Source organism: Haemorhous mexicanus, chromosome 6 (assembly GCF_027477595.1).
Source record: "Haemorhous mexicanus isolate bHaeMex1 chromosome 6, bHaeMex1.pri, whole genome shotgun sequence".
Classification (NCBI taxonomy): domain Eukaryota; kingdom Metazoa; phylum Chordata; class Aves; order Passeriformes; family Fringillidae; genus Haemorhous; species Haemorhous mexicanus.
Genome location: NC_082346.1, coordinates 57,977,098 through 57,993,470, shown reverse-complemented (window position 1 = coordinate 57,993,470; position 16,373 = coordinate 57,977,098). Strand labels below are relative to the sequence as shown.

Genomic DNA, 16,373 nt, shown 5'->3' with positions numbered 1-16,373 from the left:
TCCGTGACCCCCAGTAGTGAGGTCAGAGCACAGCTGTGGCTGGGGAACTGGGGGCATCATGCTGCAGGAGAGAGGTGGCCTGGAGAGACAATCCCCCTGTCCTCAGCAAGGGACCCACGGGGGTCACCTCTGGCTTTCTGTCTCAGCCCTTCTCCCCCATTCCACACTCCTACCCCTTCACGAGTGCCCATCAGTAGACAGGAGGGTTAAAATCTGTTGGACCTGAGGGTTTAAAAGAAAAAAATCTCCTTTGCTAAATAATCACAAAAAGCAGCTGATCTTTCCTGGAAGTTGTAGTGTATCCACCAGAAAATTGCAAATGTTTCTGTAGTATTTATGAGACTGACAAGGAACCTTGTGTGAGCTTCGTCTGTGCTCGCTGTCCATGTAGGAGCCTGTATGTGCAAATGTCCTTGAGTTTTGTTTGGTTTTAATGTCCTAGAGATTGGGTCTTCCAGAGATGGGTTTAGATCCAGCAGCTTTTAGGGGATGCGTCAGGTAACCAACCCATGGCAGGGTTCGACAAAGGATCAAAACTGATCTTTGCAAATACTTCAATGTCAGATTTTGAAATCTGGTTTGTACAAACGCTCATGCCAATATAACTTGATTACGCAAATGCCCGTGAAAAGCAAATATGAGGTTTGAGCATGGCTAAAACCACCTCATCTTTGAAGAAAAAAAAAAAATCAAGAGAATATTCATGGGAGAATTGTGCAATGTTTGACGTAGCTCTAGGGCTGGTCGGGAGACGTGTGCGCCTCGTTTCCCAAGAGGCCTGGCACCGGGGCGTTGTAGGAACGCTGCTCTGTAGAGGCCCAGGGCGTGCCTTTTACTGAAATTTGGTAGTTTTGGTCACAGACGGACTGCGAGTTTATACAAAAAAAAAAGGGGGGGGTGGAGCGGGAGTGGTTGTGTGGTTGTGGCTTGGGTGCGGACTGGCCGGTGGCTCCGCGGTGGTTTCACGGCGCAAACTGCGGCGACAGCGGCGGGAGAAGCAGCGCGGCGCGGACCGAGCCCGGCGCGGCTGCTCCGCCATCCCCGGCAGCGCGGGCGGGGCCGCCCCCGGAGCGCCGCGCCGGAGAACGCGGGACTCGGCGGCGCCCGCGCCCCCATTGGGCGAGCCCGGCGCGCGGCCCCGCCCCCCGGCTCTCCCGGCTCGCTCATTGGGCGGCGCCGCGGGGACCAGCCGTAGCCCCGCCCCCTCGGCTCGTCGGCCAGTCAGAAAATGGTTGCCGGGCAGGTTGAAAGGGCCGCCGTCCAATAGAAGGGCGGGCAGCTGGCGCGTGCAGCGCACGCAGCGCCCCCCCGCGGGAGCCGCGGGCGGAGGGAAGGGCGGAGCGGAGGCTGCCGGGGCCCGGCGGGGGTGGCGCTGCCTCCGCCTCCTCCCGGCCCGAGTCCCAGCCCCGCCGAAGGGAGGGAGCGCGGCCGGCTGCGAAGGAACGGGGCTTCCTCTGCTCCCAGGTGGGGCGCCGGTCGGGAGGCGGCGGGAGGGCGCTGGGCTGGCAGCCGCGGGCACGGGGATGGTAGAGGCGGTCGCGGGGTGACGGCGGGGCACGGCGGGAGGCCGAGGTGGGGGCGGCGGGAGCCCCGACGGGGCGGGGGGGCCCTGCCGGTGAGGGGCGGAGGGGCAGCCGGCGCTGCGGTGGGAGAGGAGGGGACAGCGGGGACAGGTGGAGCGGACGGCGGGCCCTGGGGTGGTGCGGTACGGTGCGGAGGGGAGAGACGGCGGCCCCGGGCAGCTGGGCTGGGGCCGGGGGCACGGCGGCGCCGGGGAGCGAGTACGGCGGCCCCGGGGAGCCGGGCTGGGCGCGGGGGGAGCGCCCGGAGCGCGGCCGGCGGTGGAAGTTGTTCGCGCAGTTATAATTAGCCCGGCCGGGGTCTGAGCGAGCCGGGCGGAGGAAGGGGGAGGAGTGTAACTTTTCGCAGCTCGGGAAGCCCAAGGTTGTCTCTGGTTACCGCTGCCCACGGCCGCGGGGGGGGCGGGACGGCCGCAGGAAGCGCCGACACTCCTTCCACAAAGGCCAAATGGTGGCAGGAGCCGCGGGAGCGGCTGCGGGAGGGCGGCAGGAAAGGGCTTTCCCTGAATCCCGGCGGCTCCATCCTGGCACTCCTGATCGCTGCCGCTCGGTAGTTGCGACTTATGTATAAGCTGCAGTTAGATTTTTAATGGCAGGTTTTGCTGGGCTTAGTAAACGTGTGTTAGTCTGGGCTCCGAGCAGGTGGATGGGACTGGAGGAGCATAAGATTGGTCTCTATGCATATTGCAGATTAAGCTCGCAAATAGGTGCAGTTAATAATTTCTGCCCTAGTTAGGCCTGGAATTTTTCAAACTGTGTTGGAATGCTCGTTTCTAAAAGGATAGGTGGGAGCCTTGTGCAGTAGTTTTCCACTTTTTTTTTTGATGTGGCTAAAATTCCGTAGTTCGGGCAGTTAACTGCAATGTGGGAAATACAATTAACATTGAAATGATGCTGTAATCTCAAAATTCTCAAGTGATCCCTAAACACATACTAGGAAGGGAAGACAGAAAGTAATCCACTAGAGATATAATTCATAGTGATTTGCAGCTACTGTGTCTTCTATAGTTGTTGTTGGTTTGTTGTTTTTTTTTCCTAACAGATTGTAAAAATTACACCTAATAACCTTGCTTTTGTACTTCTTCCTGACACTTTTAACCCAGTGTGCCCAGAAATCATACAGGGCAAAAGTCAAAACCTTCACAGTTACTTCTGCAGGAATCCTTTGAAGTATTTAATAAAGAAATTAAATTTGAAAACTTCTTGACTTCATCTCCTTCTAGCAAAATATTGGACTTCTAAACCACAAGTAACAGTACTACTTTTTTATCCAGTGCTTCTAATTTTGTTGGGTTTGGGGTTTTTTTAGCTAAGGTGCTGAAATCTAAAACTTTTCAACATTTTACTATGCTTGTTAGCTTTGGGAAGTTGTTTTAACATTAAAGACTCCTAAAACTCTAAAACATGTGTTTTTATATTCAGTGTATAGAAAATGCAGTGACTGCACCCGTCTCCCTGTGACCTAACAAGTTCACTTTAATGAACCTCAATAGTGACCACCTGAAGTCCTGCTGTTTCAGAGCAAATAGGTTATGAATCTTCATTTGTCTCTTTATTTGGGGCTTTTTTTTTTTCCCTAATTACTTACAGATAGCATGGATATCATTATACTGGGAAAGAAATCAGCTTCGAGGAGGAGGAGGAGGGAGATGTTAATGTGTTTGTTGCTGTGGGTTAGATTTGGCTTGCTGAGGTCACGGGCATTTTACTGCTGTTTTACTGCATTTTTACAGTTCCGAGGTTCTGTAAGCGGAGGAGCCCCTTGGTAGCATCAGGCTATGAGTTGCTATGTAAGATGAACTGTAGGCGTTTACTTGCCCGTCTGTCTGAATGTAAGACTGCCTTTCACTATGTATTATTTTAAGATTTGTGCAATAATGTGTGAACTCTTGGTTTTTGATCAGGAAGGGCTGTGTTTGTGCAGCCAGTACTGATCCTTGCTCCTGCGGTGCATTTGGGAGGCGGTTTGCCGTAGCTGGGTCAGGTGTCTGTGTGTGTGATGTGCACAAACTGGCATGTCACATCCAATCCTGGCTGCAGGCTGTCAGCCCCTGCAAGGGCTTTAATCCTTGGCATTCATAACTGTTTGGTTCTCCAGGTGGGGGTGAGACCTCAAGAGCATGGATCATGCGATTCCCTCCACATTTCCTAGCCTAGCCCATAGTTTACTGTCACTTGAGCCTTTTCACATTTCCAAGCTACCAATGCCTTGAGCTAATCCATGATTTAATCCACATGGTCTCTAGCCATACTGCAGATGCTGTTATATCAGGGGTTTGATGGAGCTGGTGCCACATTGAACATTAGACACAATCACAGGACACCTTGTCAACTGTCTTCTCATACTGGTTTTGTGTATGCTGAAAAACAGGAAAGTTGGGGAATTAAATAAAAATCTAGCTGGTTTTGCAGCCTGTAAGCATTAGGGGATAATTCTGAAATGTAGTTCTTCACAATGCATGATATTCTCTCTCCTGATTATGTAATTTTGGATATGATTGCAATTGTGAATTGGTGTTCAATAACCTGAGGAAGTAGCAGTGCAAGTCCTTATCCTAAAGCCTAATGCTCAGAGGATCAGCATTCTGCAATACTCATTTACAAAAGATAATTTCCACATTTTATGTGTTCACAGGTAAAACTGTTAGGTCCTCTTATTTCAGTGTATTCATGAATTTTAGGGGGTTTAACCCACATTTATCTGCTTTAATAGAATTTACCACAAATAATTTAAAAAGGTGTATTGAATTATGTGCTTAATGCTTCTGGTTAAAAAAAAATAAAAACCACCCCAAAGTAATTAAATACTCTGATTTTGTTTTGTTTTTCTTCTTAAGTCGCCTCATCCTACCTCGGTGGATGGCTTAGCCTCTGGGATAGCTCAAGACTCTTGGATGACCACGCTTTATGCAAAATCCAGAATCTTCCTGCCTGGACTCCTTTCTGTTTTCTAAGGGTAACTATTTGTATGTTTTTATGAAATTGTATCTTGTGTGCATAGGACATACTCTGATAATGGGCTGCAGATGTTATTTGTGGATTAGAATGGTAAACTGAAATATATCTTTTAAAAATGGGACATAATGTAAAGTGAGGTAAAAACTTTGGTTCGATTATTCTGAATTTCCATTACTATTTTTTCCTTGATGGGGGGGAATTGTTTCAATGCAATAAAACATATTGGTTTAAGATCACATTCTGATTGGAAATTGCTTAACTAAGATGTTACTCTTACAGTAAGATCCATTGTTCAGCTGCTAAAATTGAGTGTTGCATTTCTGTCTTGTGAGAAGGTGGCACTTTGGATACTCAAGTAAAGTTGTGTACTACAAGAGAAAATTCAATGATTTCTGATTTGGTTACAGAAAGAATAAATGCACAGTCCTCTATCGGGAAAAGAGCTTTTTTGTTGTTTGCTTTCACTGTTAATGATCCAGTTTTTTCTGTTAAAAGGATGGGCATGCCAATTTTTAATGTTTAATAAGCTGTAACTTCCTTCATTAGCAGAGCTTTTAGATCACTGTAGCCCTAAAAAGTGTGTCAGTGTTATGTAGGGGAATGCATCTAGTATCTCTGTTTGAAGCACGTGTGGGATTGAGAACTGTTAGTTGACTAGAACAAGCTGTGGAGAGGTCTGTCATTGCATTTGCAGCTCTAATGATCCTTTGTTTCTCCAATGAAGTGCTTTGGTGGAACCATGATGGTTTGGTTCTTCTTGTTTCCTTTATGAGTCTTAGGTTCTCATTTAATTACAGTTTAGTTTTACTATGGGAGTTTCTGGGTTTAGTAACTCTTGATTATGTATTAGCTTTTGCCAACTACTATTGATTCTTTGTTTAAATTATTCCAGGCCCTTCTTCCACTAAAAAAAAAATTAAATCTACCCAGAATCCCTGATAAAACCTTGCTGAACACACTTCCATTGAAAATATACACATGAGATTTATTAATAATGGTGGAACAAGATACACAAGTGACAGACAAGAGTGATAATGGTTTTGTTTGGGGTTTTGATGGGTGGGAGTTTCTCTCTACTGAGCACTGAAGCCGACTTGTTTTAGCTGTGGAAGGCACAGATCCTAACAGAGGAGTTCCTTTTCCAGAGTGAAATGGCATGCTCTGAAACTCAGCTGCTGTAGTTTGTAAAGCAAAGCTCTTATCAGTGCTTTGTGAAATGAAATGGGAGTAAGGAACTTAGAAAGATGTCCTTAAGTGCTGGAATTTTCCAGATCCCAGTAGACATAACATAAACAGGTTGTTTTGGGGGGGTTTTTAAATCAAAGTAAAACTTCTTTCCAAGTGCTTCCTAAACATCATTTCAGCTCCTAAAATATTTGTGTATGATTCAGGTTTATTTTCTACTTCCACACGTAGTCAGTGACAGTGGGAACATTATTAATTCCAGAATAATTCTGTACTAAACTCAGTCTTCCTTTCATTCCTTTCCTGTACCTAATGAATGCTATTCAGGCTAGTCTGACTTTCAAAATGTGGGGAAATCCTTAGGTGTGAGGTTTTTTTCTGTTTTGTTTGCGGAGTTGTTGTGTGTTTGTTTTGGGGTTTGTTGTTTTTGTTGGGGTTTCTTGAGTCTGAACAGTAACATATCTTGGTTCTGTGTTCCAGTTGCTTTGTACCAGACTGTGGGCGTGTTATAGGTCAGGATTTGTTGATCAAAAAGTTGACATTAAGTCTTCCTTCTTTGAGCAGCCATTTTCTGGTAATTTCTGACTCCTGTGAAGAAGTTGTTGCATAGGAGTTTAGGTATGGGAGTAAGCTGGTAGGACTGCACTCCTCCCTGTATGCACACTTTTAGTCACTTGTGCCTTCTCTAGCAGTTACTCATCTTGACTAAACTGGGGCAGGGCTGAGGGGGGGTGGGGAGGCAATGGACTTAAACACACTTTTGTATATTTGGAATTATCTTCAGGTCTAAACTCTTTTCATTTGGTGTTTCCTAAGGCATTTAGTCCTTCCCTCATTGCTCAGGGTAACAGCCAAGACACAGTGTGGGGATCACCAGCACTTGCTGGGGACCCCAGATCAGAGATGTTCTGTGTGCTCTGACAGCTTACACTGTTATGTAAGGCATGGCCAAGTGATCAGCACTAAGCCCGGATGGGAGGAAGGGATTTGTGCTGTGTCTGTTAACTGCACCTTCAGCCTTTCCATTTCCTTGTGCACTTTCTTCTATGTGAAATACCAGTAGCCAGTCCAGCACTTAATTAACACTGCTTGTGAAGTTGTGTTGCCTAAAAATGTGTCAGGTAGGGGAAGGATTATCATTAAAAATAGTGTACAGCATACATCAAATAATTCTGGGGAACAGCCGTAACCGTCGGGGTGTTTGTCTTCCTTTGCACTTCTGCAGATGGATGTGTGCTTGTGAGATGTGTCCATGAAGACAGGGGAGAGCAGAGCACCAAGTTATCAGCCAGCCTTGGTTAGTCACTAACACAAATCTACAGCCCAGAGAGTCTGTCTGTCTCTTTACTCTTACATGGTTTCTATAGTTACAAGACAAAGGAGACTTTGAAAGGGAATTGCCCAAATTACAATAGCAAGGAGTCTCTTAATTTTTATTTTAATACATAAGTTGCGTTACTGCAAACTGGACAGGCAGCTTTCACTCATGAGGTGCTTACACACCTGCAAAGCTGGTATTTTTGTCCTGTAAGAAAAAGTAGTATTTCACTTGGATGCAGTCTTGGGCTGAAAAATACAGCAGTGTGGCTGTAGAGAAAGGATCAAGCAAGTTTGAATTTAATAATATTCTAAAAAGAAATGCGAAAAGGTACCATTATGAATTCAGTTATCTTTTCCTGGATAGTGATGGCCGGGTACTTTATTGATGATCTTGCTATTTAAACATATTTAATGGTAAATAAATAACTGTTGTGTAGTTTAATACAGTGCATGAGAGGTCTGTGTTCAGACAATACTAACGTGGCAGTTGTGTTTCATACACTCATTACTTTTGAAGCTCTTCCCTACTGAAATTTAAAGCTCTGTGAGGTCCTGAGTTCTAAACATTGTTTAACTTTTCTCTTTAGTTCTTGCTCATATTCCAAAAAAGTTTTTAAGTAGTAGTTTGCCCAGATAGAAGTAATTGAGGGTTTTCACATGTTGCATTTTTCCTTGAGAGTGTTCCCAGCTGTACTTCCCAGCCATGTGTCAGTGGCAGCTGCACTGTCAGGCCGTGTGACAGATGGAGCTGAAATGGTGGCACGGGCCCTGTATTGTCCACAACACGTCGCAATGTGAATTTTTCTTGGTAGCCTGGAATGTTTCTTCTGAGTAGCTGCACCCTGACCAGGCCTGTTTGTTTGGTATTGTGTGGATTTGCCAACCAGGGACGTGCTTCTTCCCTCCCGAGTTTTTTCAAACCCTGGTATGGTGTAGGATTACAGTGCTTGGATGCTTCTTCCCATCTTAGCAGGGAGGAGTTGCAATGAAATGTCTTCCATGGAGGACTGGAAGGAACTGAGGAACATGCTGTCAGGGCAGAATTTCTGTGTAGACTCCATTGTAGTTCAGTGATGTGAATAGAGGGTTTGGTACTCCCAAATACTGAGTTCACTTTGCTTCCTTTTCTCTATATCTGAAAAATTATTTTCATTAAAAAAGCATTCTGCCATAAATGGCCCGTGGCTCAGTTTGCATTACTATAATGGGAGAGGATGAGAAGATGCCAGGAAAAAAGTTGAGATGTGTTGCTCCTCATTGTTCCTGGTTTTTTCACAACAAATGATTTTAAAATAGATCATCTGAACAGAAAAATAATTTGTTGTGACAGAAAAAAAAAATTTGTTGTGGAACTTTTTCAAGTTCAAGAAAAGGGTGACTTAAGCTTGCTGCTTTTATAATTGAACAGCTATGTGAAGACCTCACATTTGAAGTTGGCATAAACTTTTAATTTTTATTCAGTTTATTTACTTACAGAGTTATCAGATTGGCACATCCCAAAATCCTGTTAGTTGACCCTGTTTTTTGAGATGTGAGTAGGTTCCTGGAATTAGGCTGGAGTAAGGAGAGTGCAGTTTCTGGAGATTGTGCTGCTCTCAGCTGGCTGTGCCCTCGTGTCGGCTGATGGAAGGGCTGACACTGCTCCTCGTCTGAGCAGGCAGCTGGGGGTTTGTGTATGCACGGCTGCTTGTTTGCCTTACTACCAAAACTTGAAGTGGGATAAGCATTGCATAATAAATAATGCCATCAGCATCTTCTGCTGCAAAATAATACTGTGAAAGAGAGCATCTGATGAATTTTGGGCTTGGGATAAGGTGTCAATCGCAGTGCTGCAGAAGAACAAGGTACTTAGAAAATACACAGAAGTGTGTTAAGGATCTGATCCCATCAGAAATTCTTGTGTTAGAAAGTAAAGCAAAAGGCCTGATAAAATGTAGATTAGCTGCTAACAAAGGGGCTTTGTGTCTTTTGTAGGTCAGCAGCTGAGTGTGTTTGACAAGAACTGAAATTTAATGTCTCCTGTAGCAACCGTGACACTAGTCATTTTTAAATCCACTGTACCAATGGTACTTGGTTTTTATTAGCCTTTTACAAATTTTTGTGTAACCTCTGAAGTCATCTAGCCCCTGGATTGAGAGTGGGGATCCTTCCTTTTAGGAAATAAATCAATGTTAGAGAGAATTTCTAAAATGTAAGGTAGTACTATGTTTGTTTACTTTAAAAACAGATCTTAGGAGTCGGGAGTATGTTAAGTAGAAACATTTTGAAGTTGGAGCAAATAGTGTTTCTTGCACTTCATTTCCATAGTAAGTGCTGTCATGCTCAAGCATTGTTACATGTTTGTAAAATGCCCTGGGACAAATTTTATGGAGGAAGTTTGAGGAGTGAAAAGAGGGATGTCTGCCTATATGAGCATGAAGTATTTAGTCTAACAAGACTACCGTTTGAATTGAAAAGTAAAACATGTCATATTAAGTTGTTTTTGTGCAATTATACATCCTTGCATATCATAGTCTGCTTGCTCTTTAAGCTTGATTACAGAATTTAAGTACTAACACATTTTTGAGATGCTAGGAATTAACAATTAATCATTTTTATAATTCGAAGAGATAAGAATAGTCTGTCCAGTGTGTCTAACAAAGTATAAATGTGTATTTTTAAAAAAATATTAAAAGCAGTAAATTATCAAAACAAAGCATTCTGAATGTGTGATATGTCAGAATTGCTGTTTCCTGTGTGGTCATATCGTCATTCCCTAATGGGTGTAAATTTTGGTCTGTTTAATTAATTGAGAGAAAAACAAACAAACCCCACTAGTGTGCAGTGTATGGGGATGATGGTGCTTAGTGAGGAAAGGGCTGTTTTGATGCATAATTTTCATTCTTACAGTGATTCTGTGAGGGAATGCTTGAGGTAGTACACAACATTTAAATGCTACTTGAAACGGAGAGTTCACAATTTTATTGTGAGTTTATGATTTGCATAAATTATTGTTTTCACTACAAGAGTCGGTATATTCAGCTGCAGTCTACTTGTCCCACATAAATGTGATTTTCCATAGATTGTGTCAAAAATTAGCAGTTACTGACAGTATTGTCAGTAGTTTGAGGATCCCTCACTCACACACACTGCCTTCCCAGAATACTTTTATATTTTGTGTCTGAACTTTGTATCCATATTTGTTCTGATTTTCTGGTATTGGGGTGCTTGGTACTGGCTGGGTCTGTTGGCTCTTAATGGGGTGCTGGGGTGGGAGAGTGATACAGGATCAGTGTGGGATGATGACCCAGGTGAACAGGTACACCACTTCCAGTGACACTTCAGCAGAAAACTTTGGAGAAAAACAGAGTTCCAAAGTTAAAAAGTTGCAGAAGTGGTAAGATGATAAGTAATCAAAGTTTGTTGCTGTTTAAGGAGTGACTGTGTTAATGAACTTAAGATAGACCAGACTACTCCCTGCTAAGTAAAAATGCAGTCCTAGGACAAGTTGAATTTCATCCAGATATGTCCTTAAAAAAACCAAAAAGTGTCTACTATTGAGAAGTCTGACACCTGAAGTCCTGTAGCAGCTGTCTGTTTTCTCTGGTGTGTCTTGCTGAGGAGGATGTGGTGCTTGCTTGCTTTCTGTTCCTCCAGAGGAGCCGAGTTCTCCAACAGCCTTGTCTGGGCAGATGGACATAGCCATGGAGCCCTGCAAATCTGGAGAAATCCTGAAAGTAAAAGAGGCTTTATCCTGCTGCCTTCTCCTTGTCCCCAAAAGTCTAGCAACAGGCTAGCAGCTGGCAGCTGCAGCCATCAGCTGAGCTATTGCTGGCAGCATCCAGTGCTCACATGAAAAGGAAGTTGGGAGGCCCTCAGCAGCATGCAGGGTCTGGATCATTGTGCATGAAGGATCTGCCCTTAATCTGCCACTGGTGTCTAATTTATGATTGCTTAATTTTTTTTTAATAGTTTGGGAACAAGGTGTCTGTATTCATAGACACTTTAGGATGTGTTTAACTGAGATTTTACCAGTGTTTTCTGTGCAGAGTATACTCCTTTTCTGTGTTTATATGAGTGATTGCATAGGGCTTGTTGTCCCTAATAAAACTCTGTAGACTTGGGATGGTAATTGCAAAGTACCCAGGCAGGTATTTGTTTAGATCACTTATATTTTAGATCTGTGTGTACAGATTTTTCTACCCCATTGTTCTAGACCTACTGTATTTCAGTGCAAGAGCACACATAGCAGAATGAAAGCTACTAAATTCTATTTTTTCCCTAATGATTTTACCAAAATTGGTTGCTTTTAAAATGCTGTTTGATAGCTTCCTGCCTGATGTTCTCAGCGTAAAGTCAGTGGCAGGTTGTGAACCCACTGTCTCTCTGTGAGCTCAGTGGCCCAGCCAGATTTCCTCCCACATTTAACCAAACTACCAAGATGTGGGATGGATAAAAGGATCCCATGGGAGGCCCTGCTGTTGGTCTTGCTGTAAAACAATTTTGGGTCACCAAAGGAAAAAGAGAAGAATCAGCCCTACATAGAACTCTATGTGTGTTCTCTGTGTGTTCTCAGAGCAAGACATTAGAATGGCTTAATGAGATCAAAATGGGTGTTGAAAACTAGCTTGAAATCTTACCTGCTGTACCCAAGGATGAGTGTTAAAATGGAAATTATTAAATATTCTGTAGTTTGGTCCTTAATACAAGCATCTGTTTTATTTCATGTGGACAGTCAGATATACTTAGAAGCGTATAGCTTTTTTAAAAAAGAGTTAGTATATTTCTTCCATGTTTTCTGTTCAGGAAAAAAGTAGCCACGAAACAATATAACTGGAAAGTGCATCTTTTCACTGGAAGTACCATTGTGTAGGATTTCTCTCTATCTCTTGATGTTCTGGGGCATCAAAAGTCTCAGCTAACCAGTACATTGTACACTAGAGGGTTTTCAGAATTGTCTGTTGGGCCTGCCCAAGGTTAATTCAGGATTTTTGTCTTGCAGGTTCATGTTGGGGAGAGGCCTAAAGCGCAAGCTGAGTGACTATGAGGAGAGCATGGCTGGTCTCTCGAGTGCCTTTGATTCCAGTCGAGGTCTGCCCTACCCACTCAAGAGGCAGCTGGTGCTCAACATGTGCCTCACCAAGTTACAGACGTACAAAATGCTGGTGGAGCCCAACCTGCACCGCTCCGTGCTCATCGCCAACACCGTGCGGCAGATCCAGGAGGAGATGAGGCAAGAGAGCAGCCAGCAGCCAGTGAATATCTGCCCTGGCATTGCTCCTGCTTCTCACAGCTACCCAGGGATGGAGGCACCTGGCGTTTCCCTTCAGTTGCCTTCAGGTGTTGGTCAGCAGGAGTCCCACTGCTGTGAGCTGCGGTCTGTAGAGGACCCGATTGAAAACAGCCTGCTGATCGTTTCAGATGATGACATGTCATCTGCTATTTCATCTATTCTGAAGGATTTAGACTTTGTAGAAGATATCAGCCCACCTACTTGTCTGGTTCCTACTGGAGATGACCAGCCAAAGTTTCCAGAAAATACTGGTCTGAAACTTGAAGATGACAGACAGGATTTGAAGGGAGCCGAATGTGTGTTTGGTTCCTTTGAGATTTCAAATTCAACCAGTTACTTGAAGGATTTGGCAATAGATGACATTTTTGAAGATATTGACACTTCAATGTATGATTCAGACTTTTGCTGCCCTCCCCTGATGCCACCCAGATCACCATCTCTTGCTACAGAAGAACCATTGAAAACCTTCCCATCTTGTAATTCTTCTTCAGCAAACAACATTCAGATATGTAGAACAGATCTGAGTGAGTTGGACCACATCATGGAAATTCTCGTTGGATCCTGATACTTGTTTTACCCAAAGATACTTTTAGACTGCCACTTGCATTTGGTTTCAGGATAAAAGCCACTGGAATAGTTGTAAAGAATTCTTTTAAAAGCAAACTAAATAATAATTTGTCCATATTAGAATTTTCTAAATAATTCCAAACTTACAAACCAAAAAAGTGGCAGATTTTAAAAAAGAAAAATTATTTATCAGAACTGTGCAATCATCATTTTCCTTCCAGGGTGTATGTGGAACAATGGGCACATACCCTCATCACCCCTCATGCCTCTTTCAATAAACTTTTTTATGTGCAATTTTTAATTTGACAGAAGAATTTACATGCAAAGCAAATTTCATATGAGGTGATCTTTTACAAAGCCTCCACTTTATTTTTAATATCAGAGTCTATGCCAAGCTGGCATCTGTCAAGTTGCAGAGTTAGATTGTGTGGATTGCAGACACGTTCTTAGAGATGGGTATATTTTAAAAATGAGACACGCTATGCTTTCTTTTGGTCAGAAAAGCAGATCAAGACACTTACCAACAAAGTCTCTTGCATTTTCTAAAACATTCAGAACTATTTATTTTTGTAAATTTTATAGTCTTTCTACATTTTACTACGTTATTTCATCATAGTTCAAATATAATGGACTTCTAGTTGGATGTGTTTAGCACTACCTCTGAGCTGAAATGCTTTAACTCTTTCCAGTGCTTCATCTGAGACTGCAGATCTTTTTGTTTCTGTTTCTTTCTGGGGGAAAGTACTTCTAACTCATTAAGTTGATCCTTTGACAGTGACCTAGCTGATTTGTGAAATCAAGGGTATTCAATGTTTAAAAACTTTTAAGTATTTACAAATTAATTTATATGTAGATTGTGCAATTTAACATTTTTCTGTCAGTATTATGTGCTTAGATTTTGAATAATCTTGGCGTTCTTTAAATTAAAATTTGCTATGTACAGGTAGCTTTTTATTCTCTTTTGGAAAACACTGTCCTTCACCCTGCTTTCACTACAGATTTTAAGATGATTTTTATGTGCAATATTATTTAAAGAGATACACATTTTTATACCTGGCATTGTGGGAAGAAACGCTTCAAACTTAAAACCTCTAGCACCTTTGGAGGATACTCAGCCAACATTTCTGCATCCTTTCAGAAGCCAAGCTGAGAGCACTGAGAACACATCACCCTCTGCAGTGACAGCCCTGGAGCACCCGTGGGGCTGTGGGGACCCGGTGCTGGTGGCTCTGTCCCTCCCAGGGGCCGAGGCCACCTGGGCTTTGGAACCCCGGAGCTGCTGGCCCAGGCTGTCCTGGGTGGGGCAGGGGTGTTTTTATGCAGATACACAAACACCCTGCTCAGCTGGAGGTGAGATTTGCAGTGAGAATTGGTTTTCCATCAGGCAGTTTGGGTTCTGTGTTTCAGCCTGAACCGAGGTCTAGATCGATCCCTGCTATCGTCTTCTGAGTTTCACACTTGCACATTGCTTTTTGGTTTGGATTTTGTTTTTTGTTTTCCTTCTTTTTTTAATTATAAGACTTTTACTTTGTTCTTGAAAGCTGCAGCACCCGTCTTGGAAACTTGCAGTTGTAAAACCTTTGCTTTGGTTTGTTGTATTTTTTGGGGTTTTATTGTTCTGCTGAGACTTTTTTATGAACAGAGTGTCGGCAGAGGGAAAAAATGTTGCCTGTGTGTTGCATCTCACAGAAGTTGAAATCCTGGCCCTGTTGAAGGGGCCAGGGTGTCACCTGGTATTTCTAGTCTTAACTGATGCTGTGGCACACCTACCTTGTGCAGAGATCTATGTTTTTTTACTGTGACTCTCTTGGTTAACAGTTAGCTGCCGACATAATTTGGTATCCCAGGCCATTGGAGAACCATTTCAGGTCACATCCTCGCAGCCATCTGGGTTGTTTAGCAGCTGAAGGGTATAAATGTATTTATATGCATATATTGTATTGATTCTAATATAAAACTTCTGATCTAAAGCATTTTGAATTGCTGGATAAAGGGATTTGTTTGAAGAGTGTATAACTAGTTCTTGAAGAGGTACAGCTTCAGAATGTACACAGATTGTGCATTGTGTATAGACTACTCTGGCTTTTCCTCAGCCTCTACTTTTGTATTAAAAATATGACTGAATAAATCCTTGAAATATTAAGGGCCTTCTGCACTGTGATGAAACAGAGATGCGGTTAAAAATGTCTTTAAATTCAGTGATGAGGGATAAAATAAAAAGACTGCATCTAATCTCTTTTTGCATTTGAAAATATGGAATGTTACTATGCAGTACAGATATTTTGGTATGAAAATTGTATCACATAGCAAATAGTGAACACTTAATAAATCCACTTTCCTTGCAGTCTCTACAGAAACAGAAGAGAAGACAACTTGCTTTTCAACATTTATGTACTAAAGTTTTTTGTATACTGCAGCAAAAGATTTAATTGTTGGTAGATCTTTTATCAACAATTCAAAATGCAATTTTTGTACAAGTCCTGGCTACAGAGCTCTGTTTCTAATTGGTTGCTTGTGTCACAGTGCCAAGACCATGAGCTGGTGTGTAATGCAGTTTGGTTATGTTTGGAATTATGTGCAAAGGGAAGTTTAATTTTTAAATATGCACAAATTAATTTTAAAATCCTTCCATGTAAAATGAAGTTAGAGGCTAGTTGTGGTGGACCTATTTATTGTATGTTTGGAAATAAAAGCCACAGTTTTGCATTTAAACCAGTTATATCTTGGAGCCTTCAGTATGTGACTGTTTTAAAAACAAAGCATAAAAAAAATCTATGGCACCCTTCCACCTTTTCTTTGGTCTTTCACAAAGACATAGCATTTCCCCTAGGCATTTGTACCTTTTTTCTTTCTCCACATTCCCCCTCTCCCCCATCCTTTGTCCCTAGAAATAATAAACACCTTACAAACCTGTGCAAAAATTACACGTGCCAGGCCCCATAAGAGGGTTCCACATGAGGTTTCCACATACCCTGAAGGATGGATTCCTTTAGGGAAGCACCATGGCTTGAGCTGGATGCCTCCAAAGAGGGACTGTGAACACTGAAATTCCTGGCAGTTATTATGCCTATAACAGTAATAATTAAGATTATTAATAATAATGAGGTCTGGGGGTCTTCATGGTGTTTGCTCCTCCATTGCTCAGTGGTTGTTGTCTTACACAGCATCTCATCTTCCCAGTTTGGAATTTGGAATCTTGCAGTAATGTTACACTCATTTACCATAATCCATAGGTTTTCTCTACTTCAGCTGTTAATACCTAAGCTGCAGCTTTGCTCTGGCTCTATGTTTTCACAGAAAAGCACTACACCCTCACATCACCTTTTGTAACCAAAGTAGGGGTGGCCCACAGGGCATTTTTCCAGCTGGTGGGGGAGGGGGGTTCCTATTGGGAACAGGTGACACAGGATTTTAGCACTGAGCTGTCCTCTGGGCTTTGTCTCCAGGGCCCTGTGAGGTGCTCCCAGCCCCTGCAGCTCTCAGTGTCCCTT

At 43.0% G+C, this 16,373-nt stretch overlaps 1 protein-coding gene across 4 annotated transcripts; it reads left to right on the top strand.

The window, feature by feature from the left end:
• The first annotated feature begins 1,315 nt into the window (after positions 1-1,315).
• On the top strand, positions 1,316-15,601 carry LOC132329399 (SERTA domain-containing protein 2-like). Of its 4 annotated transcripts, none has more exons than XM_059850473.1 (4): positions 1,390-1,464; positions 3,314-3,412; positions 4,418-4,536; positions 12,025-15,601. In XM_059850473.1, the coding sequence occupies exon 4, from the start codon at positions 12,029-12,031 to the stop codon at positions 12,878-12,880; it is 852 nt and encodes a 283-aa protein (XP_059706456.1). In that variant the 5' UTR covers positions 1,390-1,464; positions 3,314-3,412; positions 4,418-4,536; positions 12,025-12,028; the 3' UTR covers positions 12,881-15,601. The 4 variants fall into 4 exon arrangements, with proteins under 4 accessions (XP_059706454.1, XP_059706456.1, XP_059706457.1 ...); XM_059850474.1 differs by lacking the exon at positions 1,390-1,464 and adding an exon at positions 3,003-3,109; XM_059850471.1 differs by lacking the exon at positions 3,314-3,412 and having other exon boundaries at positions 1,316-1,464.
• Positions 15,602-16,373: the final 772 nt, after the last annotated feature.